This window comes from Delphinus delphis, chromosome 10, assembly GCF_949987515.2.
Source record: "Delphinus delphis chromosome 10, mDelDel1.2, whole genome shotgun sequence".
In the NCBI taxonomy this organism is placed as follows: domain Eukaryota; kingdom Metazoa; phylum Chordata; class Mammalia; order Artiodactyla; family Delphinidae; genus Delphinus; species Delphinus delphis.
Window position 1 is genome coordinate 61,362,937 of NC_082692.2, and position 17,620 is coordinate 61,380,556.

The 17,620-nt window shown below is 53.9% G+C and overlaps 1 protein-coding gene across 1 annotated transcript in view; it reads left to right on the plus strand.

The window, feature by feature from the left end:
• The window catches only part of SCN5A (sodium voltage-gated channel alpha subunit 5), a 103,422-nt gene extending 86,115 nt beyond the window's left edge, over positions 1–17,307 (plus strand). The window contains exons 22-28 of the mRNA XM_060021402.1: positions 3,391–3,513; positions 5,347–5,628; positions 7,793–7,846; positions 8,436–8,577; positions 9,245–9,345; positions 10,517–10,787; positions 13,851–17,307. Of these exons, the coding sequence (XP_059877385.1) occupies positions 3,391–3,513; positions 5,347–5,628; positions 7,793–7,846; positions 8,436–8,577; positions 9,245–9,345; positions 10,517–10,787; positions 13,851–15,091 (2,214 nt within the window). The 3' untranslated portion in view covers positions 15,092–17,307. The remainder of the gene's footprint in view (positions 1–3,390; positions 3,514–5,346; positions 5,629–7,792; positions 7,847–8,435; positions 8,578–9,244; positions 9,346–10,516; positions 10,788–13,850) is intronic.
• The last annotated feature ends 313 nt before the right edge of the window (positions 17,308–17,620 follow it).

Below are 17,620 nucleotides of genomic sequence, written 5' to 3' on the forward strand. Positions count from 1 at the left end.
CCCTCACCACGGCACCTTGTGAAGTGTCTGTCAGGCCCACCACACAGATGACCGGTTAAGAGCCTACATGTCCACACACAGAGGAGGTGTTGTATAGGAGATGGAATGAGCCAAAGGCCAGAGGGCATGGGACTGGGGAAAGAGTGCTGGGCAGGCAGGAGGTCCTCCTGGCTCAGGTAGAAGGTACCACTTGGGGAGGATGAGAGGGGTTGCAGTCCCCTGTGAGAAGGAGGAAAGCATGAACACTGGCTGAGGGGTTCCAGGTGGCTCCCCTGGGTGATCAGGCAGCTGGCAGGGCTTGCCTGACCTCCGGTGTGCCCAGGGGACCTGGGGCAGGAGGTTGGCGTATCCCCTGAGCACCCAGTTGGCAGATGGAATGGGAGGCCCCTGCCCCACAATTCCCCAGGCCCCGGGACACTTCTGGGTACCAAGCAGGGTGAGTGCAGGGTCTTGTGGGGCTCCTGAGCACAGTCAGGTGGGAGGGTAGCCATGGCGGGGTGAGAACTGAGCCTCAGAATGCGGGGCAGCCTTGGATCTGTGCTCCCTAAGGGCAGAGGGAACATGGCGAAGGGCTCAGGCGAGGACTTAGCATCTGGTTGTGGTGGGTCTCGCACAGCAGGATGTGGGTCAGGATCTGCAGGCTGGGAAGAGCTTTCCAGAAGACACTCGTAGCTCTGCCCACCAGCAGGGGCTGTCCTTCCTATAGTTATAGAAGAGCTTAGCCTGTGCTTGGTCCCCACTTCGGGCCCAGAAGCTAAAGGAAGGGGCTCAGCTGCCAGTGGGCCTGGCCAGGGTCCAGGCCTGGGTGGGAGGACAAACTTGAATGGCTCCGTGGGCTAGAGTATGTGTGGAGACACAGATCCACGTTGCTGGACCTCCAGCCCAGGCCTCTTTCATCACCCCAAGTGGCCGATGGTAATGCTGGGGTGAGAGGTGCTGGGTTGGCAGAGACGGGGGGAGCTCAGGATGCTCTTACAGCCTAGAGCCCTCAGAGCCTCCCTGAGATGAGGGAGAGGACCCCTGAAGCCTCCTTGCCAAAGGGCCAGGGGAAGGCCTGGGATCCTGGCAGCTCTGCCCTGAGGCCCCCTCACCCAGCTGTTCTTGCAGCTTTTTGGGACTCCCTCAGGGCAGGCCAGATAGAGTTTGCAAAGACTTCTGGGGAAGCCCACCCACCTCCCACCACCTGCCACCTTGGGGAATTCCGCTGAGGCCAGGTCTAAGGGCCTGAAATTCTCAAGATTGGAGAATTAGCCTGTGGAGAAGGAAACTGAGGCTCACAGCAGAGAAGGGCCTGGCCCAAGGTCAAGGAGAAGGAAGTGGGTGCTGGAATCCAGCTTTCCAGACACTGGCCATGCCCCCCTATCCCCACACTTCATGGAAATGGTGGACTTCAGGCCTCAAGGTCTGGAAAAGGATGTTTCCATGTTCAGTTCATGCATTTTTTCGATACTATTGAGCATCTACTGTATGTGGGTGCTATTGTAGATGCTGAGGATCTTGGGGAACAAAACAGACAAAACCCCTGCCTGCACGCAGGAAGGTGACTGTGAACCAGAAACATAATACATGAGCCAGCTTTATATTACGCTGGTGATGTATACACATAGAGAAGAGGAAGTAGAGAGGGAAGGGGGTTAGGAGGGCCGGGACTCAGGGAGAAAGGAAGGTAGAGATTAGAACCTTAAACAGGCTGGCCAGAGTGGGCTCACTGTGGTGACATTTGAAGGAGGTTGGGGTTAGCCAGGCAGATGTCTGCAGAACATTCCAAACAGAGGTTGGAACAGCAGTGCAAAGGTCCTATGGTAGGAGGGTGCCTGGGATACTTGAGGAACTGCAGGGAGGCCAGAGTGGCTGGAGCAGAGGAGTGGGGAAGGGAAGTGCAGGAGATGAGGCCAGACTGCATGGGGTAGAACGGATGCAGCCTTTGAAAAGCATGGGCCTTTATTTAGAATGAAATGGGGAGACGTTGAAGGGCTTTGGACAGAAGAGCGACATCATCTGACTCATGTTATGAAAGAATCACCCTGTCAGGGTGGTGGGGGAGGGGAGTGGAGGCAGGGAGAAGGTTGGGAGGTTGTGGAAGTGATCCAGGGGAGAGATGATGGCGGCCTGGCCAGGATGGTGGCAGTGGAAGCGGTGAGAAATATTTGGACTTCTGACATATTTTGAAGGCAGAGCCAACAGGAAATCCTGATGGGTTGGATGTAGGATGTGAGAGACAGAGAGAAGGCAGGGATGATGCCAAGGCCTGTGGCCTGAGCAGCTGGAAGGATGGAGTTGCCATCAACTGACATTGGGTGGAGCAGGCAGGGCGAGCTTTGGAAGCAACAGACAAGGCTGGCCTGCTGGGAGCTAGGCGGGGAGACTGGCCGGACCTGGCTGCCCTCAGCAGCAAGTCCCTGAGAGATGCCCCTCATCCTCTCCCGGGTGGGGGCAGCACAGAAGTCCATCCTGGGAATCTTCCTCTTCCAAGCCCCTCTGCCCAGCCTTCTCCCAACCTGCTGCTTCCAAGCCTGGGAGGAGGGTCCGGGAGTCAGGGCCCCGCCTGCAGCCCCTCGCCACCGTCAGGCTGCCCTCAGAGCTAGGGTGGTGGTAATGGTGATTGCCGGCGAGGTCAGGCAGGAGGCCACTTCTAACCTGTGATCACCGGCCAGCATTGACATAAGAAGGGTTTGGATGCCCCTGGAACTTTAGAAGGATAAAATCTGCTGGGTGGAAATGCCCTGGTGAGGGCGGGGCAGAGAAAGCAGACAGCAGAGAACAGCCCTCAGGGGCTCCATCTGCGCTTCCCTTCTTTGAAGACGGCAGAATGTTGTGAGGTCCAGCTTTGGGGAAATGCCCCAGGATTGTCTTGTCTGCTCATACTCAACTCAGGACAGTCCTTCTTCCCCAGAGAGTCTACTTCGGGGCAGGGAAGGGGCAGGCCCAAGAATCTGACTTGAAGGAAAGCACATGGGACCTAAAGCCCAGGCTTTGTGACCCTGCTCCTCCACACTAGCGGGTGGCTTTGGAACTCAGTTTTCTCATCTGTAGCATTGGGAGGTGCATTACACGTCCTGGGGTGATTGCGGCTATTACAGACGTGTGAGAGTGTGTGTGTGTGTGTGTGTGTGTGTGTGTGTGTGTGTGTGTGTGTGAAGTGCACATAGCAGGCCCTCAGTGAAGGTCTGAAAGCTGGGACATGCTTGGGCTTGCCCCCAGCCTCTTGGGCCGCAGGAAGGCTGGCCCAACGCAGGACAGCCTGTGAAAACGATCCAGCCGGGAATCAGAAAGACTGGACACAGGAAGACCTGCTGGCTCTCTCACACCCAGCCTGTTTTCGGTGGGCCAGGAGCCCTGCCACTGTCTCGAGCTGTCCCCGTGGCTCCACTCCCACCCTGCCTCCCACAGGTCTCGCTGATCAGCCTGGTGGCCAACGCACTGGGCTTTGCTGAGATGGGCCCCATCAAGTCACTGCGGACCTTGCGTGCGCTCCGACCCCTGCGAGCCCTGTCACGATTTGAGGGCATGAGGGTAAGAGGGGTGGCTCTTTCCACAGGGGCAGTGGGGGGTGGCTCCATGGAGGGGACCCGCAGGCCCACTTGCTGTCCAGGCGGCCCTGACCCGGTGGGAGCATGTGCAGGATCTCCAGGAAGCACGGCTGGGCTTGGTGGCACTCGGAGATGGAGAGCTGTGCGAACCTCCCCCCAGGCTTGCCACCCCCAGCCCTGTGGGCTCCACGAGGGCCAGAGAGCCCTGGATAATGGAGAGGAAGTGAGGCCTGGGGCACAGGCGTCTCAGCTGCAGCCAGCCCCACCGGCCCAGGGCCCCTTCGGCTTCTGCTCTCCAGCGGGGCCTCGTGTCTGTGTGCGCCCCGGCTCCATGTGTCCATCCCTGTCCCCTGCCTCCTGGCCATCACAGGCTGCCTTCCCTCTGTCTGTGATAGGCAGTAGGGCAGTGCTAGGGAGGATGAAGGAAGCAAGGAAGGAGCCAGCTGTATTCTCACCATGAGAGAGCAGCTTGTATTTGCTTAGTAAACTCTTTGGCACTATTTTCTAAGTGCAGAGCCCTCTGCGTTTGTTTCAAGTCACCAAATTTTACCAAAGAATGTGCACATATAAGGCAAATTGAAAAGCCCACCAAGAAAAATCATTATCCATTTTATATAGCAAGAAAACGAACCCATGTGTTTGAGTGTGTGGGGTTTTTTTGTTTCTTGTTTTTACAAAATGTTCACAGTTCTGTTGTGACTTTAGCAGACATATCTGTGTGTCTCTCACTGACCCAGCAGGCACCATTACACAGCCCCAATTTGGTTGATGGTTTTGAACTTTGCTCACACCCCCAATCCATGGAGAAGCAAGCTGTTTATTTCTGGTGGGAAGCCGTTCACAAGTGAATAATCCGACCTAAGTTAAATGTCTCTTCGGGAGCAAGGACATTTTGTTCTGGGACAAGGGGACATGGAGGAGACACTAGTTGCCAGGAATGCCTCTGCTGTGGCTGCTGGCCACAGAGCCAGAGAAGGGCAAACGGGAGAGTTGGTTTCCCACCCTGTTCCCATGTTCATCATGCCTGCTGGGGGGCCACGGACTGACCCCCTTCTTTGCGTGTGTCAGCATTACCATATCCACCGCCCAGCCCCACACCAGCTCCGCTCCTAGTCTGTGTGGCAAACATGTTCCTGGCTCACAGACAGCTGAGAACTAGGTCCCTTACTGGAGTGGAGTCCCCAGTTATTTTTGCCAATGATACTTCTCCTGGGTGCTGTGAGTTTAAATGAAGAGCATGGGGCCATGGCCCCATGGGGTCAGAGAGCCTCTCCCTGGGGAGGGCAGAGGCACAGGGAGCGCGCACACCACCCTCCCTGCCAGCCCTGCTCCCACCGCAGCATGGGAGGGCTGTCAGAGCACCCTCCAGACGTACCACCCGGAGGTCCCCTGGGCACACTTTACAGGAGAACACCCATCCATCCCGGTAGCAGCAACCCCAAAGGAAATCAGAAGCTTAGCTCAGAGAGTGTATCTCCAGAGGCCCTTTCTCATCAGACTTGTGGCATACTCATCCAGCAGAGACCCTGCTGAAAATTAAGTTTGAAGGTCATGGATTCCGGGCAGAGCCAAGAAGGGAAAGGCAGATGTTCTGAGCTGTGTCAGACTTTAGGGTGCAAAGCAAAAGGCGTGTGTGTTCTCTCTCACTCCCCTCGCTGCCCACCAGAGCTTCTAGCCATGGGCTTCACTGGGGACAGGAATTGTTCCCCACCCCCATAGGGACCTATACCCAGGAGGTTGAGTAGTTTGGGGCTCTTGAAAAGGGTGTGTGTTCTGGGCACCCCCAGGAACTGAGCCTCTTCTCTGCCCACTTGAGGTTGTGGTCAATGCCCTGGTGGGCGCCATCCCCTCCATCATGAACGTCCTCCTCGTCTGCCTCATCTTCTGGCTCATCTTCAGTATCATGGGCGTGAACCTCTTCGCGGGGAAGTTTGGGAGATGCATCAACCAGACTGAGGGAGACCTGCCCTTGAACTACACCATCGTGAACAACAAGAGCGACTGTATGTCTTTCAACGTGACTGGTGAATTGTACTGGACCAAGGTGAAAGTCAACTTTGACAACGTGGGGGCTGGGTACCTGGCCCTTCTGCAGGTGGTAAGTTCTGTGGGGGTGGGGAAGGGCCTTCCTTCCTCCTACTGGCTGACCAGCAACAGGCACCTTCCCCTGTGCTGTGGGCAGGTGAGGGAGAGCGAGGCCACTCTGGATCCTCACGATAGGATCATGTTGCCCAAAGGAGGCGTAGGATTCTCCAGGGAATTCTTGGCTGCTTGGGAAGGCCCCAGATTTTCCATTCTAAGGAAGATGCTACATTCTCCAAGTATGGCCTGGGGCTTCAGCACTACGGCAGAACCAGCTCCCCAGACAGCAGTCAGTTTGGCAGTACGATGGCACAGATTGCAAGTGAACGACCATAGACACCCAGGGACTGAACTAGTAGCAAAATTGTGACTCTGGCCACCCCTCTGTTATAAAAGGTAGTGATACCTCCTGCGTTGTTAAAAGAATATATTTCCTTTCATCTCTAATGTGCAAGATGTGTGATGTTTAAACACGCATGGCCTTCCCCAGTCTTTCCAAAGTTTCCATTGATTTGTGAGGACAGTGGCTTCAGTGATTATAATGCACAGCATACAAATAACCTTGACAACAGAAATCAGTCTGAACCATAACATGCAAAGCTGCAGCTTGTTCTTCTTGCTGTCCCAACCAAAAGCCCAGACACCTGTCTCTAGTTCCCAGAACGGAGGGAAGCTTGGCACATCCCCTCACACCTCCACGCACCTCTTAAATCACAGGGATAGCTTTCTCCAACGACTCCCCTGAAATACATAGTGGGGAACATGATTAGAGCCCTGAAATACATAGTGGGGAACATGATTAGAGCCAAACTCAGAGCACCTTCCATCCCTGTGGCTGTCCCTTCCGAATGTCAGAACTTGGAAGGAAAGCCCCCTTTCTGTTGCAGACAGAACCGCACAGTGGCTGGGAAGAATTCGGTCATGGGCATCTCGTAACCTTGGGTGGTCCCCAGCAGGTCCCACAGCATCTCCAGGCCTCTCTGTACAGGTGAGGGCCCCATGGCACAGGGAGCTGAAGCAGTTGCCTTCTCTGCGGCTGCCTTGGTTTCCCTCTGCCCTGCCTGACTCATGAAAACTCTTAGACATGGAAAGTCTGTGCAGACCAGCTTATACCCTGAAAGTAGGCTCAGGACACGATCGGATTTTGCCAAGGACACAAGTGAGGTCCGCTAGGCAATTGGTCTCACCAGCAAGCCTGTCCCCCAGGCTCTTTCTGAATCATCATAGCATCCCAGACTTGGGCAGTCCATGCAGCCAGTGCCAGGACCTTGTCCTATTCGGCCTCCTCTTTCCTGCCTTGTGTGCCATGCCAGCGCCGGCACGTATGGACTCACAAGAGCCAATTGCTACATTTTCCAATATTTGGCAAGCCATTATTAAAAATTAGATTTTTTAAACTTGTAATTAACTCAATGATATTGAAACGAAATCAGAACTCACCATTACCACTTATTATCATCTATGCTCCTGAGGTTATTCACACCTATTATATCCATGCAGTGGAAATATTGCAACACTGTGCTCCTGTGCATCTCTTCCTGACTCTGTGTTCAGTAGTGACATGTTGGTAACTTAAGGATGGCAATGATGGGAGTATTTACACAGAGAAGCTGGCAAACGCAACAATCAGGGCTTTTCTTTTTCTTCTGGAAAGCCATTTGTTAGCCATTTGCCAACACACCACTAGCAAAAGGACCCCCTTAAGTATGAGGGAAGGTTGGGATTCTTCAGGGACTTCCTTTGAAAAGCTATGAAGCAGAAGCAATAAGACTCATGACAAAGGGGACCAGGTCAGCCCTGGAGTCCACCTTAAGTAAGAACTGAGAGCCCAAGAGCCACCTCTCTCTCCCTGATACCTGCTGTGCGCTTCTGTGTCATTTTAGAATCTGAAATGAATGTGGATCTGAAGGGAAGTCTCTTGGCCAACATCAAGAAGTTTATTCCCCCACTGTATGACCTTCTTGGGGTGTCTGCTTGGCTGGCTTCCCCTCCTCCTCAGCCCTGAACAAGAAGGCCTTTCCCTGACCGCCCAGCCGTTTGGATACTGCTGAAAGGGTGGGATGGACTGATTGCTTCTTGTAGGAGGTTATTTCCTGGCCTCATCTGCCCAGACGGGAGCCCTAAGTAGCTCCATAGATGCAGGATTAAATGATTTCCTTACTTTTGCTTTTTCCTTCCAGGCAACATTTAAAGGCTGGATGGACATCATGTATGCAGCTGTGGACTCCAGGGGGGTAGGTTGTCACACTGGCCTCTCTGCCTGAGTCAGGCACCCGAGGTTCCCAGCTTCTTGGCCCCCAGGGAATCAGGGCCTACATCCCATAAGGGCCAGGTCTCTTGTGTCAACCCAGAGTTGAGCCTCTCTGGAATGCCTAGGCCTGGCCCTGGGGCAAGGTTGTGTGGTCTCCCAAGGAGTCCCCAAATTTACAAATATCTTTCAAATTAAATTCACTGTAATTTAGTTGAATCAAAGTCTTACCCCAGGAGGATGGGGTGGAACCAACAGAGACATAAATCAAGTTTCTCCTTTGTCCTTGTGCTCCACCCCCATCACACTGAGAGTTGCAGGCTGAGAGATGCCCCCATATACTCAAACCTCCCAGTGGCCCAGGGGAAGGAGCCATGCAGGGACGCTGTACCAGCCCTGAGCCCAGCATGCCTGCCCTTATCACCTGCCACCACCCACTCTTCTCAACTCCATCCCCACCCACCCATCACACACACTCAGACATACACCCTGTGTGGTGACCTTCCTCTGACACACCCAGCCAGCCCACCCCCATTCCCGCCTGTCTGACCTCCCGTCTGATTTCTCCCCTCTAGTATGAAGAGCAGCCCCAGTGGGAATACAATCTCTACATGTACATCTACTTTGTTATTTTCATCATCTTCGGGTCTTTCTTCACCCTGAACCTTTTCATCGGTGTCATCATTGACAACTTCAACCAACAGAAGAAAAAGATACGTAGAGCACAGGTTCCCCAGGCTGCAGGGCAAGGCTGGATGCCAGGGACTTGGGAGCCTTTCCAGCTCCTGGCCCCATTTTTCCTTCCTCTTGGGGATGGTCCTCTTCTTGCTCCTGTTGGGATAGGGTGGGAGAGGGGTGTGTCTATAATGTGACCTGCTTAGGGCTGTAAGCCTGTAACAAGGGGCCCCACGCCTGCCGTAGTCTGAGAGATGAGGCTCCTAAGAGAACCTGGGGTGAGGGTTGTGTCTGTTTACCTGGTCCGTGATCAGGGACAATGGTGGGGGCGGTACTGCACAGAGGCCAGGGTCTTCCAGGAGCTCCATCAGAGGGGCCATGATTGGGTGGCAGGCAAACCAAGTGGGCAGAGAGAACTTCCAAGGTGGCTGAGCTGAGCAGGGGAGAGGATGGGAGTAGGGACTGGATTTGCAAGTCACAAAGTCAGAGAGAGCTCAAGGAGAATGGGGACAGGGACCCAGGAGAAGCAGGTCCGGGGGTGGGGGGAATCTCTGGTGCAGGATAGAGGCACACTTTTCTCCCCCAGGAGAGGAAGTGCGGAGGAACGCAACCCTGGCATCCTCATCAAGGAGGCGAGATCCCTGTGCCCTCCATGCTGGGGGCTCTGAGAACTCCAAAATGAAGCTGGTGCCTGTCTCTCTGCACTTAGGGGGCCAGGACATCTTCATGACAGAGGAGCAGAAGAAGTACTACAATGCCATGAAAAAGCTGGGCTCCAAGAAGCCCCAGAAGCCCATCCCACGGCCCCTGGTGAGTCAGGCTTTCGATTTGGTGGGAGTGGGGAGGACCAGCTGAGGGGACCCTGGGAAGGCCCCATGCCACAAGACCAGCTATCAGGGCCTCTTCACAGTCTTTTGGCCCAGCCTAGGGCCCTCAGCCTGTCCAGGAAAGGAGGGACCTGTAACCACACACAGGGGCCTCAGTCTCACGGAGATAGAAGGGAAGGCATGAGACAGCTATGGCAGCCCAGGGGACACTCCCCTCCCACAGGAACCTCTCAGTGAGCCCGCTTCTCCCCTGCAGGGCTGCAGGCTTTCCCCAGGGAGCACAGGGCAGCCTGCCCCCACCCCCGTGCATAACCTCATCCTTGCAACTCCCTGAGCAGTAGAGTTCCCTAGTAGGTGGGGCCCAGAGGGGTGCTGGGTTCTCTGCTAGGCTGACTCCCTTGGCCCAAAAAAGTGTGTGTGTGTGTGTATTGGAGCAGGATGGGGGCAGTACTGAGGTTAATTAGGTGAATGGTACCTAAATCACTAGCTTGTAAGTGGCAGCCCCAGTTTTTGCATCTAATTCATCCATTTCATCTGATACTTTCCTGTTCTCCATGCTCGGTTCTAGGTTACGTGTGTGTGTGTGTGTGTGTGTGTGTGTGTGTGCATGCGCACACGTGTGTTTTCACTTATTTATAATCGTCTCTCTTCCCCCAAATAATCTTACAATTAAAGACACATATAAATACAGTCAGTAGAATCCACTGGACCACTGGGGGAGTCCCAAGTAGAATAAATAAAATAAATTCCATAAAAAGGGTGGAGAAAATTTGTTAACCTGAGGACTGAGACAATTACTAGGACTGAAATTTAAATCTGACCTTGAGCCTTCAGACAGTGGGAACAAAAAGGGAAGCATGATGAACGATGTGCTGAGGAAACTCGGGGTAAGAGAGGTCCCTTTCTGAAGAGCCATCAGAGATGGTCTCAGGGAAGAGAGAGCCTAGGACTGGGCCTGGAAGCCCAGGGAACTTTCAGCAGGAGAGCCAGGCTGGCCAGCATCCTGACTTCTTCTTCTTCCCGTGACTGGGGGCATTGGCCCCCCCGCAGAGGATGAAGTAGGAGGGTAGCTGGCCTGGGCTGAGAGGCAGCAATGGGGGCGTGCTAGCCTGTCTGAGACCCCTGCTGAGCCCGTCCTTTGCCCCTCCTTTCAGAACAAGTACCAGGGCTTCATATTCGACATTGTGACCAAGCAGGCCTTCGATGTCACCATCATGTTTCTCATCTGCTTGAACATGGTGACCATGATGGTGGAGACAGATGACCAGAGCCCTGAGAAGGTCAACATCTTGGCCAAGATCAACCTGCTCTTCGTAGCCATCTTCACAGGCGAATGTATCGTCAAGATGGCTGCCCTGCGCTACTATTACTTCACCAACAGCTGGAACATCTTTGACTTCGTGGTTGTCATCCTCTCCATCGTGGGTGGGTATGCAAGTTGGCTGGGCAGAAAAGCCCTCCCCAGGCCAGGCCTTTCCCTCTCCGCCAGCCCTGGATCTGTACTTCACCATAACAAGTACACCAGGCTCCTACATTCTTTTCTCTCTACATTCCTTGCCTCTACCCCCATCTCATAAACACACACACACACACACACACACACACACACACACACACACACATCTGGGAGGGCCCAATCAGGCCAAGGGGCCAACCTGGTAGAGGACCCAGCACCCCTTCCTGGCCCCACCCTCCCTGGAACCCTGGAACACAGCTCTCTGATTGGAGAGCTTCAAGGATGAGTCTGGGAAAGGGAATGGGACCTGTGGGGGCTTTCCTGCCTTCCCAAGGGAAGCCTGCCCCTTAGACTGAAGGAGGAAGAAGTTCCAGAGTCGGGAGGCAGGTGGCCCTCTAAAGTAGAAGTTATCCCTGGAGATGGAAAATTCTGGAGTCTAGCCACCCAGGTATATGCCAGGTTCCTTCAGACATCACCTGCCTCAGGCAGTTTACCTTATAAAGTCAGCACTGAGGCAGGGAAGTCATACAACTAGGGAGAAGCAGAGACAGGATTCATACACAGTCTACTCAGGCTGCTATAACAAAATACCAGACTGGTTAACTTATAAACAACAGAAATTTACTTCTCACAGCTCTGGATGCTGGAAGTCCAAGATTAAGGCACCAGCATAATAATGTTTTCTGGTGAGGGTCCTTTTCCTGGTTCATAACCTGCACCTTCTTGCCATGTCCTCACAAAGTGGAAGGGGCTAGGGAGCTTCATGAGCCTCTTTTATAAGGGCACTAATCCCATTTATGTGGGCTCCACCCTCATGACTTAAGCACCTACCAAGGTCCCACCTTCTAATACCATCATCTTTGAGAGTTGGGATTTCAACATATGAATTTAGGGGGAGACAGAAACATTCAGACCATAGCACATGCCCATATCTGTTTAACTTCAGAGCCCAAGTTCTTTTTTTAACAACAGTTTTATTGAGATATAATTTACATAACATAAATCCACCCTTTCAAGTGTACTTCAGTACTTTTTAGTATATTCACATAGCTGTGCAACCATCATCACACTCTAATTTTAGAATATTTTCCTCATCCCCAAAAGAGACTCTGTACCCATTTAGCGATTAGTCCCCATTTTCCCTCTCCCCAGCCCCTTGGCAACCAGTCATCTAAAATTTTGAGGGGCTGCCAAACTGTTTTCCAAAGTGGCTGCACCATTTTACATTCCCATCCTCAATGTATGAGGGTTCCAATTACTCCACATCCTTACCAACACTTGTTATTTTCTGTATTTTTTAATTATAGCCACTCTAGTGGGTGTGAAGTGATATCTTATTGCGGTTTTGGTTTGCATTTCCCCGATGACTAATGATGATGAACATCTTTTTATGTGTTTATTGGTCATTTTCCTTGGTATATCTTGGTATATCTTGGTATATAATAAGAGAAATGTCTTGGAGGAATGTCTTCAAATCCTTTGCTCAATTTTTTAATTGACTTATTTATGTTTTTATTGAGTTGTAAGAATTCTTTATATATTCTGGAGGCCAGTCCCTTATCAGATATATGATTTGCAAATATTTTCTCCCATTCTGTAGGTTGTCTTTTCACTTTATTGGTTGTTATCTCTTGAAGCACAAAGCTTTTATTTTTAAGTCCAATTTATCAATATTTTTTTTCTTTTGTCACTTGTGTTCAGGGCCCAGTCTTGACCCTGCCTCCACAGACCGCTGCCTTGGGGTGACTGGCTTTCATCTTTCTGCCATGTTCAGACCCTGCCTTCAGTGCCTCAGAGGCAAAAGCAGGGGCTGCTATGGCTGCAGTGATGGACAGATGGTTAGAAGCTGGAAGTTAGGTCAGGAAATGCTCCAAGAGGTCCCAGGCAGGGGTGAGGGCGAGATTGTGCCTGGTAGGACTGGAGAGAAGCTTTAGAGAATGCGGGTGTCAGGAACAGGAACAGAGCCCTTGAGGCATAGTCTCAGAGATTCCAGGAGGTGCCGTCTGTCCTCAGGAACACCTGGTGATCCCAGAGCTTGTGTACCAGAGAGGCATAGTTAACATGTCGACTTGGAGCCAGAGTGTCTGAGTCAAATCGCAGCTTCTCACTGACTAGGTGGTAACTTAGATAAGTTTCCTCTTCCAGAAAATGAGGATGATGGTATCAGCTTTCCTTCTAGGGTAAGCCCTTTCTTCTGTTGGAAGGGCTAAATGGATGGGTATGAATTGCTCAGCCCAGTGCCCTATTGACAGTGAACACTGGACATATGTCAGCCGGTGACATTATTATCATATGAGGAGTTGGGAAAGGTCACTTGGGCCAATACGAGGCAAGTGCATTCCACTCTGTCCCCTATAACTTACATCCCTGCTTCTTGAAACTCCAAATCCAGAGTAGTCAGTGGAGATGGGTGGGCAGGCCTGGCAGCTAGCAGAGTTGAGAGGGTCATAGGAAGCACCTCAGAGAGGCTGAGATGTGACAGGTGAGGTGCGGGGAGTGGGCCGACTGCCTGGCCAGTGCCTCTTGTATTTCAGTGTGCACACAAACGACCTGGGCTTGTTAAAACACAGTGGGTCTGGGGCGGAGCTGAGATTCTGCATTCCTGATAAGTGCCCAGGAGATCAGGCTTCTGGTCCTTGGACCACACTTTGAGTAGCAAGGAGCTAAAAGTTCCCGAGTTCTGGTCCAAGGTGGGCCACCAAGATGCTGAGAAAGTCCCCTGAGGCCTCAGAACCCAAGATCTGGAAGATGGGCCTGGTACGGCTCTGCAGGTGTTCTCAGGAGCCTAAGGAAAGGAGAGCTAAGAAGGCACTTTGCAAAAGATGCAGGTACTGTAGGTCCTCCTTTTCTGGACCACAGATGCAGCAATGGAGGCTCAAAGAGGTGGGTGGAGGCAGGGTCCTTGCAGGCCCCAGGTGACCCAGGCCTCCACTTCCTGGCTCCTCGCTGTACAGAGACCCCTCCCAGCGATGCTGGGCTGGAGGGAGGACAGCAATGCCATCAGTAGCCACAGTCTGCATTGTTTCCCACAGGCACTGTGCTCTCAGACATCATCCAGAAGTACTTCTTCTCCCCAACGCTCTTCCGAGTCATCCGCCTGGCCCGGATCGGCCGCATCCTCAGGCTGATCCGCGGGGCCAAGGGCATCCGCACGCTGCTCTTCGCGCTCATGATGTCCCTGCCCGCCCTCTTCAATATTGGGCTGCTGCTCTTCCTGGTCATGTTCATCTACTCCATCTTCGGCATGGCCAACTTCGCCTACGTCAAGTGGGAGGCTGGCATTGATGACATGTTCAACTTCCAGACCTTCGCCAACAGCATGCTCTGCCTCTTCCAGATCACCACGTCGGCAGGCTGGGACGGGCTCCTCAGCCCCATCCTCAACACGGGGCCTCCCTACTGCGACCCCACCCTGCCCAACAGCAACGGCTCCCGGGGGAACTGCGGGAGCCCCGCCGTGGGCATCCTCTTCTTCACCACCTACATCATCATCTCCTTCCTCATCGTGGTCAACATGTACATCGCCATCATCCTGGAGAACTTCAGTGTGGCCACGGAGGAGAGCACGGAGCCCCTGAGCGAGGATGACTTCGACATGTTCTATGAGATCTGGGAGAAGTTTGACCCGGAGGCCACCCAGTTCATTGAGTATTCGGCCCTGTCCGACTTTGCTGACGCCCTGTCTGAGCCGCTCCGAATCGCCAAGCCCAACCAGATAAGCCTCATCAATATGGACCTGCCCATGGTGAGCGGGGACCGTATCCACTGCATGGACATCCTCTTTGCCTTCACCAAGAGGGTCCTGGGCGAGTCTGGGGAGATGGACGCCCTGAAGATCCAAATGGAGGAGAAGTTCATGGCGGCCAACCCGTCCAAGATCTCGTATGAGCCCATCACCACCACACTCCGGCGCAAGCACGAGGAGGTGTCGGCCTCGATCATCCAGCGGGCCTTCCGCAGGCACCTGCTGCGGCGCTCCATGAAGCACGCCTCCTTCCTCTTCCGCCAGCAGGCGGGCGGCAGCGGCCTCTCCGAGGAGGATGCCCCCGAGCAGGAGGGCCTCATCGCCTACATGATGAACGAGAACTTCTCCCAGCGCCTTGTCCCGCCCTCCAGCTCCTCCATCTCCTCCACGTCCTTCCCACCCTCCTACGACAGCGTTACCAGGGCCACCAGCGATAACCCCCAGGCGCGGGCATCTGACTACAGCCCCAGTGAAGATCTCGCGGACATCCCCCCGTCCCCAGACAGGGACCGTGAATCTGTCGTGTGAGCGTGCCCCGGTGGGCCAGCGCACAGCGTCATGGCAAACCCAAATGCAGCCCCAGACCAGCAGCCGTTGGGCCATCTGTCCTTGCTTTGGGCTTCAGGAGTGAGAAATGAGCCTCAGCCCCATGGACCGACAAGGCAGAGCCCTGTGCACCATGCTGATGCCTGGAAGCATTTGGCTACGCCAGCCATTCGGGGTGGCCTGCCCCTAGAGGCCCCAAGTGTACCAGTCCTGGCGGAAGGTTCTGGTCAGGCAACACCCCAGGGCTCTGACAAGCAACTCCATCCCAGCTGCTGAGACAAAATACAAAACTGAGACTGTAGGTGTTGTGAATGGGCTTTCATAAATTTATTATATTTGATATTTTTTTACTTGAGCAAAGAACTAACTTTTTTCATGGACGGATCGGAGGCAATTCCTGCTGCCTCTTCTTAACTCTGCACAAGAGTGTCTATGGAGCTGCTGGGACTCTGTTGTCAAAGCAAAAGTGAAATCCAGTGTGGGTCCCACAGGCCTTCACTGCCCAGGGGTTGGGCTAAGGTGCCAAGAGGGCTGAACCCCTTCCCCTTCATGCGTGTGCACGCTCCCATACACACAGAGGCCAGACACAGGCCACGTGTGGCCTGGGCTCCCCGAGGTGAGCACCAGGCAGCCTCTTCTGCCCTAGCCTAAGGGAGACAGGCCTTTCCTCCCGGCCCCCATGGGTGGGATTCTTGTCAGCCGGGGCTCATCCTGGCCTTCCATTGTACCCAAGGTCCATTTTCCCCTTGTATTTTTATGCAGGCCACCCTGGGGTCAGTTCTACAGATACAACAAGCTTCCAGAAGAGAGTGTCCCAGGTCCCAGGGCTGGTCCTTGGCACTGATGTTGCCTTTCTTCCCTGGAGAGCGTGGCCTCTGTTAGTGTATTAACGTTAAACGAAGGGCCTGAGGGAGGAGCCCCACTCACTTCCTGCCACCCAGCTTGTCCTTGCTGCCCAGCCTGGCCGGCCCTGCCCCACAGGCGAGGAAGAGAAGGCTGAGCCCGTGGGGTTAGGGCTGAGAAACACAACAGCCCTCAGAGCGGGGGCCCCTGGCCCATGTGGAGAAGGGAGTCTGTTGTCATCACCCAGGCTCTCTCTCCAGACCTTTCTGCCTCTGCCCAGCTGTGAGGGGATGCCCGTGTGGCCTCCAGCTCCTCTCCAGATGCAGTGGCATGGGAGTGGGGAGGGCTGTTCGGGCCCTGTGCAGAGAAGGGGCCTCAGGAGGCTCAGGCCCAGTCCCTGTGCCCTGGGAGGGGAATGGACCCCAGGCCCCCTGGGAAAGGGAGTAGTGTGACCCTGGACCAGCCCCTCCCGCTCAGCCCAGGGTCCTGGTGGCACCCGCATGCAGGACCTTCTGGGGCAGCGGCCAGGCTGCCCATAGGTCTTGTGAGCAGGGCTTTTCAGGGAAAAATACTTTTTCTAGTCCAATTACCACCCCCAGGGCCTCTTCAGCTGCTGACAATCCTACTTAGCATATGCAAATCTTTTAATGTAGAGAACTGTCACCCTGAGAGTGACAGTGGTGGCTGGTGGAGCCTGTGCAGGCAGGGGCTCGGCTGCCCAAATCCGCTCTCCAGCAAAGCCGCCCTCCACCCGGCGGCAGCCACCTCTCAGGGCAGCCCGGGAAGCCAGAAGCTGGCTGTCCTAACCTACCTCGCCGAGCCGTCAGGGAGCTGGCCGTGGGGAGCTAAGGGGACACTGCCGGCGAGACAAGTATTATGTTTCTTCTTGTCACCTGAGTTCCCTTGGTGGCAGCCCCAGCCTCCACCCCCTTCCACCCCAGTGATTTCTCTTCTCCCATGTTCCCTTTGAGTCCAGCGTGGGATGTGGTTTTTAACTGTCCCAGCGACACTTCTCTGAGTGGAAATCTTATTTTTGTAGCTCTCTGTGCTGTGCTCTTAAGGCTTGGAGAGGTGTGTGCCCTCCCTGGCACCTGGCACCCAGAGCCTGCTGCATGGACGGGGATGAGGCTGGGAGGCCGGCTGGCCTGCAGGCCCAGCTGACCAGAAGGCAACTGGGGTTTTATATGTGGGGACAGCCTGGGAGCCTGAGGCAGGTGCCCGGGGCCGGCCGCTGACAGACGACGCTGGCTGCACCAAGTGCCAGCCGTTGTCTGAACTACCCAAGCACTTCTCACCAAACTTCGTGCGTAAATAAGATACATATTTTTAAAACAAACCAATAAATGGCTTACATGACCTGGCCTGGACCCTGTTCTTTTTTTTTAATTGAAGCATAGTTGATTTACAAATTTACAATATTGTGTTAGTTTCTGGTATACAGCAAAGTGATTCAGTTTTATATATCCAGCCTTTATTTTTGCCTCTTCCTGTCCCTTTCAGCTTCATTCAGTGGAGACAATCTTCCCTGGCCCCGGGTAAAAACCAGGCCAATGCTGGGGCTTTTCCACTCAGTCTTGGGTGAAACAGCAGCCTTCAGCCACTCTGTTGTAAATACCATCTTAGCCTCATCCTGAGAGTGTCCAGTCCTACGACAGTCGGAGATAGGGT